The 13736-nt window shown below is 43.3% G+C and overlaps 1 protein-coding gene across 9 annotated transcripts in view; it reads right to left on the bottom strand.

Moving 5' to 3' along the window:
* Positions 1 to 13736, bottom strand: part of chd9 (chromodomain helicase DNA binding protein 9) — a 137643-nt gene that overhangs the window by 27017 nt on the left and 96890 nt on the right. For all 9 annotated transcript variants that reach the window (XM_080761440.1, XM_080761442.1, XM_080761445.1 and 6 more), the window contains 7 exons: positions 12377 to 12587; positions 6938 to 7133; positions 6494 to 6673; positions 3565 to 3750; positions 2132 to 2242; positions 1032 to 1231; positions 210 to 409 (listed from right to left, as the gene is read on the bottom strand). In XM_080761440.1, coding sequence (XP_080617566.1) covers positions 210 to 409; positions 1032 to 1231; positions 2132 to 2242; positions 3565 to 3750; positions 6494 to 6673; positions 6938 to 7133; positions 12377 to 12587 — 1284 coding nt within the window. The remainder of the gene's footprint in view (positions 1 to 209; positions 410 to 1031; positions 1232 to 2131; positions 2243 to 3564; positions 3751 to 6493; positions 6674 to 6937; positions 7134 to 12376; positions 12588 to 13736) is intronic.

The raw sequence follows: 13736 nt of genomic DNA, 5'->3' as shown, positions 1-13736 counted from the left end.
CTATGCTTTAGCTATTGAAAAATAGCAGATCTACGAGCTTGTAGGTCTGCTATTTTTTTTTTATCGAAGACCAACTGACATAGAAACATAGATTTTTCAGAAAAGTGTCAGGATGTAGAAGACATTTTTAGAATCTGATCTCAGGTCAGAATGGCTTAACAGTGGAGAGACTACATTTTGCATGAAGTGAACCAGAGCTGGTCTCTCACCCAGGTGGTTCTGCAGCTCCTTGGTCTGCCCGTCCTCGCTGGGGGCGATCAGGTCCCACATGAAGCTCTTGATCTTGTCGTCCCCGCGGTAGTGCACCAGGCAGTAGGCCAGCAGAGCCCTGCAGATGGACTCCACGTCCAGCTCGCTCAGCTGCTTCTTAAAGCGTCCGTGGTTGAGAACGTCCTTCCAACGACCCCACCTGGGCGACACAGGGTGGTACAAAAAGACAGCGGGACCGGGTCAGGAGAGAGAGAGGTGTTATCCTTTATTTTTAACCTTAACCTAATTTGGGCATGTCATCAGGGGCTTGTAGATTGGGGCCTATTTTGGTGGAATGGTAAAATAACTGACTGGTTGAGTAAATTCAGAAACAAAATAGCAGAGACCTAAATATCACACCCACTGGGGATTAACGTGAAAGCCATGAAACCATTTCAAGGGTTACATGGAAAAGTACATGAAAGTTCCCAAACGTGACCCCATTAGCTGTGCAACATTGTTTTCTCACTCAACAGTAAACAAACCAACATACAGTATAAGTGTATTACAAATATGGCCAAAGATTACGTAAGAAGGAGGCAAACATTGTGAAAATCTACTTGCATTTCGGCTATTTTCACAATATTTATCTGAGTCAAACTACAATTCCAAGTACTTGGAGGGGGTGGTGGGGGTCTCCCGTTCAAATATGATTATTTTGGGGCTCGCAGCCTTAAAAGTTTGGGAACCCCCTGGTCTACTGTAGGTATACCCCATTCTTCAAAGACAGCAGAGATAAAGTGGGCTCATGTATGTACACAGTGTGTGTCCAAACAGCTTACCCATACACCAGCAGGTTCTTCTCCACCCTGAAGCACTCGGTGCGTCCGTAGCTGTTGAGGCGGTCGTGGGTTCGCCTGAGTTTGGGTTTGGTTTCATCGTTTTCACTTTCACCGTCAGACAACTCCGCCAGCTCGTCCTTGGTGGCACTAAACGGACGTGTCTGCTTCCTCACGCGTGGCGTGTCAATCACCAGGCTGTTCTGTAGGGTTGGTATATTGCGAAGAGGATGATATTCATATAATTCTTTGATATTATATTGATATGTCTGATAATATCATATGCTTCCGTATTTGAATGTTTTGTTTACAACAGTTATGTAATTGCTGTGTGCCTGGTTGACAGACAGATTTCCTACATCAAAAGCATAAAGTGAGCAGCAGTGAGCATAAATAAAAATCAGGTTTAAGTATCTTTCAAATATTGCATTTTCAATCGAGTGCTATAGCGCCACCCTTTGGCTTCGTGTCTTCACCGTTTGGCATAGCCATCTACCATATCGTACATTATTATTACATGATGCATTGATGTTACTAATGTATGCTGTGTGTGACCAGCGTCTGATTCTGCCAATTTCATCTCTCTAATAATTGAGCGCTAAAGGACTTCCCCACACAGTAATGGGGGATCATTAAGTGCTACCACAACTAGCACCAATGTTGTTGGCCTTTCTACCATTACAGCCACGCATTATTACATTGACTACCATTTACTACTACCAGAACCACTATGCACTACATGGCAAGGCAACTTTATGTGTAAACAATACAATTTAAATAATATAAACAGGAGACACTGTACTCAACAATAAAAACAAACAAGGTGTGTTCTGCAAATAATAATAATAATACAAATAAAAACAGAAACTTCACCAACACAGCACTGGTTATGTAGCCTATAGCGGGCCTACTAAACATTAACTTTCACGGACAAAAGACAATTAAAACACAATTACTTTATAGCTTTCCTTCTTTCATACAATGGCATTTAAAGAGCATTAAAAAAGAAGAAAATTTGAAAAATGAAAGAGGCACTACTACTGCTACTATTAACACAGACAATACTACACTGTATATCAAAATGTGAATTGTGGAGTGCTTACTCTGCCATTGACCATGTCCATATCGATATCTGCCTTTCTGGCCCACTTGTCCCAGAAGTTCGGATCATCCAGTGAGATGTCTGTGCGGTTTCCTGACGCCACAAAACTGGCCTGAAAGCAGACATCAAAATCATATCAAAACATAATCTAATTGACCAATCCCTTGACGTGTGCTGGCCATATAAAAGATCCAGTGACTGAGGTATCAAATTAATGTGTATACAGGTTTCTTTTGTGTGTGTCGTGTGTGTGTGTGTGTGTGTGTGTGTGTGTGTGTGTGTGTGTGTGTGTGTGTGTGTGTGTGTGTGTGTGTGTGTGTGTGTGTGTGTGTGTGTGTGTGTGTTTGCATGCATGTGTTTGCGAACGTGTGCGTGTTCCAGTATATGGTCTGGTGAAAATTAATTCCTAGACATCACACTGATCAAACTGTGCAAAGATCAAAGTTAATGATCAACATCTGGTTATTTTATTAGAAATAACTGGTAGCATTGCTGGGGGGATGGGGGGGGTACGTGAAATCACAATTGCTAAAAATCTAATTGTGGAAGCCATTAAGGTTTTAGGGATTGGTACTGCATCTGGATAAGATATATTTGGAAAATATGTTCCCAGAGATGACGTAGTGGAGGAGGAAAAAAACCGACTCTGAAACCGCATGCACACGTACGTACTGTACTGTACTGTACATGCTGAAATGGAATCATGTTGTTTGCCTCCCTCTGTGGTCTCCCACTCAGATTTCACTGTCTATCTCAATGAAGAGGAAAGTGCTCTAGTTGAGTACGCCACTGTTTCTCAAACAGTGGGTCGCAGGCCCATTTTTATGGGTAAATGTCCTATTATTCTTTTTTACAATTTAAAAAATATATTATTATTATTTCAAAACATTTTCAAAAAATGACAAAAACATCTGTCATTAAAATTAAATTGTAAGTTAAAAATAATAAAAAACAGAATTTCAGAAATGTTCAAAACAACCTAAAGAAATTCTATAAATAATAATGAAAAACCTTTACGAAGTCGTGGAAATAACAGATCTACAAGCTTGTAGATCTGCTGTTTTCATTAGTTTGGGTCTTTGCATCTCATGCAAAAACGTTTTGGAGCAGATTCAGCCTTAATGATCAATCAATTGATTTTTCACGGGTTTAAAGAAAAGGTGTTTTTGAATATGTGTATTTACATTATTATTATTTTTATATTAATGTATTAAAATGTTAGTGTTTTGTCAACCATTTTGGGGCACCACTTACAATATCCTCACGGCGGCCCACTAGTGGAGTTAAGAATAAGTGTCGTCTCTGTCGGGTAGAAACCTCATTATGTCCAAAACTGATACTTTTCAGGATTGAAACTCAAAAAAGTCCACAAGCTCGAGCCCCGACAGCATGTGTGTAGTGTGTACTGTGTATAGGTACAAAGGACACGCATACCTTGGCGAAGGTGGACCCCCGTCCCTCAGACTCGATGGTGATGGTTTTGGTCCGGCGCTGGAGGATTTGGTCGATGTCCTCTTCACAGAACTTGGCCCCTTCGTCCTCATCGTCCATGATGGCCCCGTAGGCACCGCGCCGCAGCAGGTCCTCGATCTCCTTCTTAGACAACTGCTGCTGAGTGGCCTGCAGGAGGTGCCATGAGGAGACTATTGTTATATAGTATTATTGAGGGGCACCTCCTATAAACAACTATACTATAGTGTAGATTCCGCCTTAACACAAACATTAAATGCCACTGACAATGAATGGAGAATTTACGTCATATGTGTCCGAGCAAATCAGCTGTCGGTATGTCGGTGGAACCCCTTGGCTAATAAGAACCCACCATTCTTGGTGACGTAACTACGTTTCAAGGTTGGTATAAAAGCCTGCGCGCACGCATGCACACACGCATGCACGCATTAAATGCCATTGCACACGCACGCACACACGTGTGAACTGCCACTGAACTGGATCATATGTTGGGAGTCTACATTTTTGAGTGGTGCAACCACTCCAAGGAACAGCAATGTCCTAACCTATGTGACTATGTGACTATGTCCCAATGTTTAGAGTACCAGTAGGGGCAAAAGTGTTGCACTGTTGCCTGCTAATTACAGAGAGAGAGAGAGAGAGAGAGAGAGAGAGAGAGAGAGAGAGAGGCAGGGGGAGAGGGGAGTTGCACCACTCAGTTCACAAAGGTGTGATTTTTAAAGATGTCCAGCCATGTCTGCCCAGGTAGATTAATATGCTGATCAGACAAGACAGCAGAGCTGAGCTGCTGCTAAAACCAGGCTTTCAGAAGTTAACTAATCCTCAGGAGGCACTTAACATCACACACAGCATAATGCTGCACAATTGCAATCTGACACTGTGATGACGGTCTGTGGTGGGTGCATGGCAACTCAAGTCATGCATAATTTGCGCCAGCATTTTTTTTTACGTTAAAGTCAGGCCAGATTTCGCATCTTTCTGCCGGCGTGCACTACTAGACACTGTCGAGATATTTATTCACTGATATTTATGCATTAACAAGCGCAGATTCAAGATTCAAGGTTGACTTTATTCCTTTTGCTTTGGCAAATAAAATATTTTTTGTTCTATTGTCGCACTAAACAGCAATCATGAAGCAAACCAAACAACACATTGATATTCAAACACTAGCTGGATTATTATGAATAGGTCATTCAGGTGTGGTTTTTTTCACTGTACATTTGCACGTACATGAAATTTGTTCTACTGTCAGGGACACATAACATAATCTATTTCTTATCTGCTGCATCGAATAGTCAGGATGCACAGCAGATACAATTTGTCTTCTTTCTTTTTTTTATATATATATTTTTTCTTTAGCTCTTTACAAAAATGACAAAACCTCCTGTTTTCCCAGAACACGCAGAGTACACAATACAGGAGCTTTGTTCACATCGCAATGGGGGCGACAATTTCAGTGGGCTAGACTCAGCAAACAAATTTAAAAAAATAACAGTTTTTTTTTAAGACCACTGTAGTGTGGACTAAACCTTTATCATAGTGAAAGTTAATCAGGCCAGGCTGTTCCAAGCCACATACTCCGTTCACTGTGCACCGATCCATCGCTGTTGTCGTCATTTTCGAATGATCACGCTAATAATTTTTTTTTTTGAGTGGTGCAACCACTCCAAGGAACAGCAATGTCCGTGTTCACCTATGTGTTCACCTATGTGACTATGAGCACTATTAGTACCAGTAGGGGCGCTGTTGTACCAGAAAGAGAGAGATAGATAGTGCTGCACTGTTGCCTGCTAATGAGAGAGAGAGAGAGAGAGAGAGAAGGGGGGGGGGGGGGGGGGGTTGCACCACTCAGTTCACACAGGTGTGATTTTAAATCACAGATGAAAATGGTCCCCTAATGTCACATTCAGCCCCGCTCTTGAGTTTACGTATTGTTTTGTTGTTGCATGCATGCCATTCTTTCTTCATCTCCAGTGTTAAATTGAAATGCTCACCCCCTTATCCAATTTCAGAGACTTCGTTTACAGCCTTTGTGTTTCCCCGCCTGTGTGATTGTCTCCCCCGCCCTGGCTGGTTTCACCTGTCGCTCATTATCTCTACTGTAATCTGTGTTCCACTCTCTCCGTGCCAGTTCGTCTTTGTAGCTGGTCCCTAGCGTGCCAGCCTTGGAATGTGTTTGTCCAACGAGTTTTCCTCTTGTTGTTTTTTTGCTTCGTTTACCTATGTCTCCTTGTCTGATTTGTTTACATATCCCTCTGTACCGAACCTCAGCGTAAAGACCGTTTATAATTAAGATTTCTACCACTGAGCTGTCCAATTGAGTCCTCCTGCCAACATCTGCACCAGCCGTTACAATACCGAATGAATTACGTATTCCAATAACAGAACAATAATACTCCTAGCAGTTTGAAGATTTTATATGAAGATATTATATTTAATTGCTATGGTGGATAGAAAATAAGACTACAATCTGGAAACGGTGATTTCACTTCTGAATTGAGTGTGTGAGTTGAGTTGTGTGTGGGCATGACCACACCACGCACGCACCCACGCAGGCACGCAGGCACGCACCCACACCTAACATAACTTGAACCCTATTTTATACTTGGGATGAGGAAGGTCCGGAGGGACCGAAACGTTGCTTCATTAAATAAGAAAATACTCATGTACCGAGCAAATACACAGTGTGCGGGTGTATTCTATTGCTTTCATACTTGGGATAATTCAAAATAGCCAATCGACAAGCTCACAATGCACCGTGATGCGACGCATGCGTTGTGAGCTTCTATATCTGTTGTGTTTGAAATATCTTTGAAAATGGAAAAATATTTGAATAATTTTGAACAAAAATCTTTTTTGCACGGTGGGGTCCACACAGCCAAATAATACATACCCCTCCTGGGGCTCCTCCCACGCTGTTATCTCGGCCACTCATGCTCTGCAGCACAGCCTTGTCCAGGCCCAGCTTCAGACTGGCCCGGTCGAACATCTCCCGCTCGTAGGAGTTCCTGGTGATCAGCCTGTACACCTTCACCGCCTTGTTCTGCCCGATCCTGTGGCAGCGGGCCTGAGCCTAAGGACACAACACCAGCGTTAATTTTGTTGACTGCGATGTGTTGTGACTCTGAGCTTGTAGATCTGCTATTTTTGGGCTTTAGGCTAACAGTAAAACGCCCAAAAATGTTTAAAAAGACATTCATAAAAAATGTTGTCCTAAACTGTTGATGTCCTTAAAATAATTGCAATGCAAACGTGTGTGGGTGTGTGTGTGTGTGTGTGTGTGTGTGTGTGTGTGTGTGTGTGTGTGTGTGTGTGTGTGTGTGTGTGTGTGCGTTACCTGCAGGTCATTCTGAGGGTTCCAGTCGGAGTCGAAGATGATGCAGGTGTCTGCGGCTGTGAGGTTGATTCCCAGGCCTCCGGCTCTCGTGCACAGCAGGAAGACGAAGCGGTCCGAGTCAGGCTTGCTGAAGCGGTCGATGGCCGCCTGCCGCAGGTTCCCCCGCACCCGGCCGTCGATGCGCTCATACAGGTACCTGCAACACACGCCACGCCATGAGAAGCATGCCATGACACCGTAATGTTCCATGCTTTTGTCACTGCATTTGTGCAAATACTTTTGTATTATTATTGTTTTGAGTTTGTGGATCTGCTACTTTTGATGCATTTGTGTGACGCTGTAGTGTCAAGGAGTATGGTGTTCATTTACGAAAAAAACACAAAACAGGTTTCTGCCCGACAACAGTGATATACTGCAAAGCCAGTGTAAGATATTGGGTGATGAGTACAATATATACAGCATAGAACTATATCCAATATATATTAACACTTTAACAGGTTATGTTTACTTAATTTTTACTATTTAGTGATACAGTTCAATGCGAGTTGATTCACATACGTACAAAAATAAACTTAAAATGTACTTAAAGTAACCAGCAATTTCATTGGCAATTACAATTTCCTTGAAGACTTTGACTCTTGGTCATGGATGACTCAGTTTTATAAAACTCTCTTAGCCCTATCACCTCGATACCGCCGTTGCATAAATCTCTACAAACATTCAAACAGGCCCCAGAAAATAAAACATAATAATAGTATAATTCACAGCCTCGCACAATACGGTATGTACAAAAACTCATTTGAAACCCACAGAGCTCAATAAATCGCTATGTAAACAAAGCTTGCATTGGGTATTTCAACAGGGAGCAACACGCTTCTAGTGAGACCAGGTCCTTTCAAGTAAGATGAAGAGCAAAGGACGAATGAGACTGACTGATCTCCAGCCGCCTTCTCCTCCAATCTCCCAAATTAATTTACCTTCTCCTCCTGGCAATTAAAAATCCCTTGCCCAAAGATAGCCTCAATCCCCGGAGGACTGGTCTTGCTCCTGGCTTCTCCACAGCCCTTTACTCTTTTCCCTCCCATGTTCTACCCCCTTCCCACCTCCCCTGAGGTGGCCCACTTCCAGTCAGGAGAGGGGCCCCACAGACCTCCCCGCCTGTCTGATGTGGTAGTGCCCTGAGGGGCTCAGTAACCTGCTGCTGAACCCAGTGTGGAGCCCTGCGCCATGCAGCGAAACGCCTGACTGGCTTGACAGACGGTTGGGAAGCAGGTGGGGAAGCAGAATGGACGGTGAGAGCAGGGGAAAAACATTTAGAGAGAGAGAGTGAGAGTGAGACTGAGGAGTGGAAGAAAAAGAAAAAAAAACACACCCGTGTGAAGTGAGGGGCGCTATATAAAAGTCTAACTCATGTTGATTAGGTGATGTAATGGTGATGTATAACAAACAGTGCCAATACAAATTCTCTTTATTGTTAACACCTTGAGGGCCCGGGCCTATTTAATCCATTAATAAAATGTGCCCATCGTCAACAAGCGCCTCTAGGCTGTAGAGCGATGCGATCAGTTTTCATAGCACTAATTTGACGGAGATTATCAATCTCCGTCTCGGGCACATGACCGTGCACTTGAACTTGACGGTCATTTACATCATGGGCCCGATGGTGTTTTAATGGCATAATGTTTGTGTTAGGGACAAGATGACGTAAATTTTCCCTTCATTGTCAATGGCGTTTTTAAAACAAACATTGAACTAAAAACATACATTAAACCTGTATATACTGTAGGAGTAACATTGGGAAACGATGGAGAGCGCAGAGAGGAATATAATATATTCCTCTCTGCGCAAGGTTTCATAGTTAACTGCGACCTATATTATAGGTCGCAGTTAACTATGAAACCTTGCGTTTTTGTCACGGCACCTAACTCAAATCCCCGTCACTCTGTCACGGCACCTAACTCAAATCCCCGTCACTCACCCCAGCCAAGCCCCCAGGTCATTGTGACATCACGTGACATCAGCCCCCTGGTCACCCCTGGCAAGCCCCCAGGTGCCCAGGTCATCGTGACATCAGCCCCCATATATGGTGCCCAGGTCATTGTGACATCAAGTGACATCATCAGGGATGGATATATAGTAAATCCGACCTGCTGTCACAGTTAAGCCCATATATGGAGATCCCTGATGTCATCAATATTGGCCAGCAACTCATCTGACGTCAAACCTCAAACCCTTAGATCTCCATATATGGATATATGTCAGAACCTGTTTTGACATTCCATACAGTATGTTTATCCTTCCTCATCCATCAATGTAATAATGTTCTATCATCTTAGTTTTAGTTAAAACTCTAGCTGCTGCATTCTGAAGTTGAAGCCTGTCAGTTGTTTTCTTTGGCAAACCAGAGAACAGTGCATTGCAGTAATTGATTCGATAGAAGATAAAAGCGTGGACCAACGTTTTGGCATCGTCTAAAGACAACTATGCTCTAATGTGTGCAATGTTTCTAATACGGAAGAAGGCGGTCTTGGTAGCCTGGTTAATATGCGCATTGAAATTCAGTTCAGAGTCAATAATAACCCCCAGGTTCTTTACTGTAGAGTTATTTCCTACAGTCAAGTTACCACGTCTGTTTATTATTGACTCTTTCTGCTCATTAGAAGCATATAGACAAATAACAGGCCAATGTGAAAAGGTAGTTGACGTTTGATTATCTAAGGTTTTGGGGCGCCTGTTCAGCAAGGAGCACAACGGCGGGAGATAGCCTGTTCCTCGTCACGTGTTGCGCCTCCTGGTGACTGTTGTAGTATGATATGATCTGATTGCCCATGCTGTGTACTTGTACGTGAATACAAATGTACTAGATATGTATTGTGTACTGCCTTAACTGTAACATACTTTATAGTCAGCTCCTGGAGTGGAGACAGTTAGACAGCAAGCTCAGCATGCTGCAGGCAGCTAGATTGTGATGTCTAGTCAGGACTTGAGGATCCAAAGATATATATGTTCTGTATGTATGTAATAAACTTTGTGAACGTCTTAGCGTGATACTGTCTGGTGTCATGTTATTGTTCTCCCGGGCCCGTCCGTCTGTCCGCCGCCGGACCAAGGAATGATTCAACCGGGTCGTCACACGCCACCCAGCCTACACACACAAGACCGGTCTGTCAGAACCAGACGAGGGTCCAGTACTTAGAATATTACAACAGTGACACTCCCCAGCGCAGGTGAAAAGAAGCAATTGATGACTCCACGTGTATCAGAGGAAACATGTGGTTATGTCTACACACTCCCCAGTCTAAACTCTAGGGGTTGGCAGTGACAAGGACTGTACATGGAGGTAATTGGCATAACGACAAAATTGGTCAAACTAAGGTGATCAAAAAAGATTTCCTAGGATTGTGGCTATTGGAGTCCGCAACAAAGCACTCACGTACGTACACTCACAACTACTTTAAGTACTATTTATATCCTTGGGATTGTTGTGCTAATGTGCTTCACAACAAAACACACCACCAGCCTAAATTCAGTTTATTTGGCAGACTAACTTTAATGGCTTTCCCTCCACTTGACTGCAGTAAAGAACAGAATACATCCAACAACATTAGCCCTTTATGACAGATGCTTAATTATTTTCCCTTCAATGGGAAATGCTGAAATTGACGTCAATGGAATTCAAACCTCCATAAGAAGTATATGTATAATTTTGATGAGTTTTGGGAAAGAAAACCTTTTCATAGCTGGAAAGTTTCACGTGACAATCAACACAGCACACTCAGAAAAATGTATACGCAAGAGTAGGTCAGCACAGGCGAGGGAATGTGAGGAGGTTTGCTTTGAAGAGCAAATGAAAGATACAAAGATTCACTTTGAATAGATACCCGTGGAGAATCAATTCCACAGTTCAAAAGCAGACATACCAGATAAATAATCTCCAGTACACAATCACAATTTATCACTGAATGTGCATCAGCATGCAGGGCACATCTGGGGTAGTTCACGCTCGCTCGCCCTACGCTTGATTACAGCAGAAAAAGAAAAGTATATTAGAGTATATAAGAATATGGGATAAAACTCACAACCCTGATGTCATTATGACAGGTTATGACATGCCCAGAATCACTTCTCCCTTAAGACAGGTGACTGGGCCCTTAATACACCCTTTTTCTTTTTTCTTCCACTGAATTGAATACATAGGACCCAAAAGGAAACAAGACTGCAATTTTATCCTTTTTTATCCTTTTAGTTTGACTGTCACTGTACTCTGCTGCGGTTTACATTTATGTCTTATAACAAGGTATTCAAGCAATCAATCATTACGCAACCTCTCTACCTCCAGGCAACATGCCATCTTGCTTTTCCATCTCTCGACCCATACAGGTCTGTAATTCTGAGAGTATAGAAACGAAACCTTATGGCCCTGCAAATTAAACCAAATGGGCCCTTACTCTTTGGGCTCCATTTTCGTCACCGCTAAACAAACTCAAGTGCTATTCAATCAAACAATCAGCGCCAGCGGCAGGCTATTCAATATTACTGGTAGCCTATTTGCCAAGGTCCATGGGCACGGATTGAGTTATTTATTCATACTCAACTGTTCACTGTTTAACAGCTAATAAATCAAACTATTTATATTAATCCAACCATCGCGGTTTACGTACATGGAGGAAAGAGGATCACATCCACTGTGGGTGAGTTCAACCTAGGCCAACGTCATCCTCCTGTCTTCAGTGGTTCTTCCAGCTGCGCCCCATACTTAACCTCAGTCCCTACACTCATTCTGTAGCTCCTGACCTACAGAATTAGCGTAGGGACTGAGGTTCACATGGGGCTAGGTTCGCTGCTGCTGCTTGCAGCGCATTGCAAGCTTGCAACAACAATCGGTGCTGCTGCTTGCAGTGCGTTGTCACGCTGCACCACGCGTCCTGGTTAACCAGGAAACACACAGAGAGACAGACTAGTCGGATCGCTTTTATTCATATTTACAATTTATTTTCTATATATCAACAGCATGGCCGGCCCGAACCGAATCCCGACCACCAATTATGGTAATGAGTCCCACCCTATAGCCCGACCCGTCGGGTCCCGATGAGGCTCCACCGCTACCACTCCCCCGCTTACAGGTACATTTTATTCCATGTGTATATATACTATCCGAGATAAATTAAGGATTTGTGTGACTAAATCCTATCAAATTGGGGTCCGTGGCCTAATACATATCAAACTTGCTCTAGGGGATTCACAGCATCTCTTCAATCTAAAGTAGAGAGAAGGTGGAAACATGTACTGGCCATCAGTCAGTGAACAGTGAGGATGGGTCAGTTTTCCTTCTCCACCCAAGGAGAAGACGCTAAAACTCACTCAGCAGTCAGGAAGGAAAACTGAGAGATCAAAAGCTGAATCCACCTTCTCTGTGTGTCTGCATTAGTGTTACTGTACCTTCTCTGGATGAGGTAGTCCTCCAGGATGTCCAGGCAGCGCACCATCTGTGAGAAGATGAGCACCTTGTGGCCTCCGGCTTTCATCTTGGGCAGCAGCTTGTCGATGAGGACCAGCTTTCCGGCGGACTGCACCATGGCCTGCAGGTGGAAGTCGAAGGAGGCTGGGTTGTACACCTCCCTGAAGTCCTCCATGATCTTCTCCTCTGCTCCTGCATGGGAAAAAAGGAAAAGAGTTCAGGTTATCATCTACAATGTCATTTTTATGAGGTCTGAGGATGTAGAATGACATTCTACACATGTCATTAGTCTCTTTTTAAAACTCCTTCAGTGCCACGTTTAATATCAAGTTTTAGTCACACATTGCCACGCTTTTCAGCCGCCAAGCTCTTCTTTTGAAGAGCCACCAGCTGATTTGATGAACCGGAAGTAACAAGCAATCATTTCCGGGGCACTCGCTAGATACTTTCGTGCTGATACGGTACCGTGAAGTCGCAGGGATTTATTTATTGAGCTCTAAATGACCTAAAACATTGATGTTTTGTATCACCTCAATCTGAGCTTCAATTCCGAGATAAACGCCGCTAAAGGTAGTGTGGACGGAGGGAAAATAATCAATGACGTCACCGACACGGAAGCAAAACGTTCCCGGGAGAAAGTGCTACAATAAAAAATAAAAAAATAGTGGTACTTAGCAATTAAATTCTTACAGTATAAGACCTCAAACATATTGCCGTGTTATGTCTCAGCAGCACAGATTGCAAAGTGACTGATGCTCGTTTCCTCCATTTGGTCCGATGCACATTAAAATATTAATTTAGTTTATTTATAGCCAAGCCCACTGGCATAGGAGCACACCGCAGTTCCTCCCTCCCTACGTTGTGTTCTCTCCTCCTGATGATATAATCATATAAAATGTCCATTAACATGCAGCCCACATCTGACAAGAGTCATGTCACTGAGGCCGTTCTTCTCCTCCTCCTCCGTCGCAGCTTTCTCTCTGTCTGGTCAGATGTACATCAGCGTCGCAGCGTGTATACATCATCCAGCTAATGCGCCTGACAGTCGCTACAGACGCGGTGACATGTTTCAGTGATGGTGACACTTCCATTTGTTCCATGTTATTCCTCGTCTCAATCGAGCCCCTGTTGCACATTAGCCTCCATCAGCAGACTGTTCCCTTGCATTACATTGGAGTGGTGTGGTTATAAGATGAGGTACTGGATCTTACTGAGCTGACAATGACAACTACCGTTACAACATGAATGACGGCATGAAAGGAACACATTATTGCACCTCTTTAAAAAGGCGGGAGGAGCACTTAATTCCCCGGATGACAAAAAGATAGACACTTTCGACGT

The sequence above is a fragment of the Protomyctophum bolini genome (assembly GCF_963924005.1).
Source record: "Protomyctophum bolini genome assembly, chromosome: 1".
In the NCBI taxonomy this organism is placed as follows: Eukaryota; Metazoa; Chordata; class Actinopteri; order Myctophiformes; family Myctophidae; genus Protomyctophum; species Protomyctophum bolini.
This window is presented reverse-complemented; position numbering and strand designations above follow the sequence as displayed.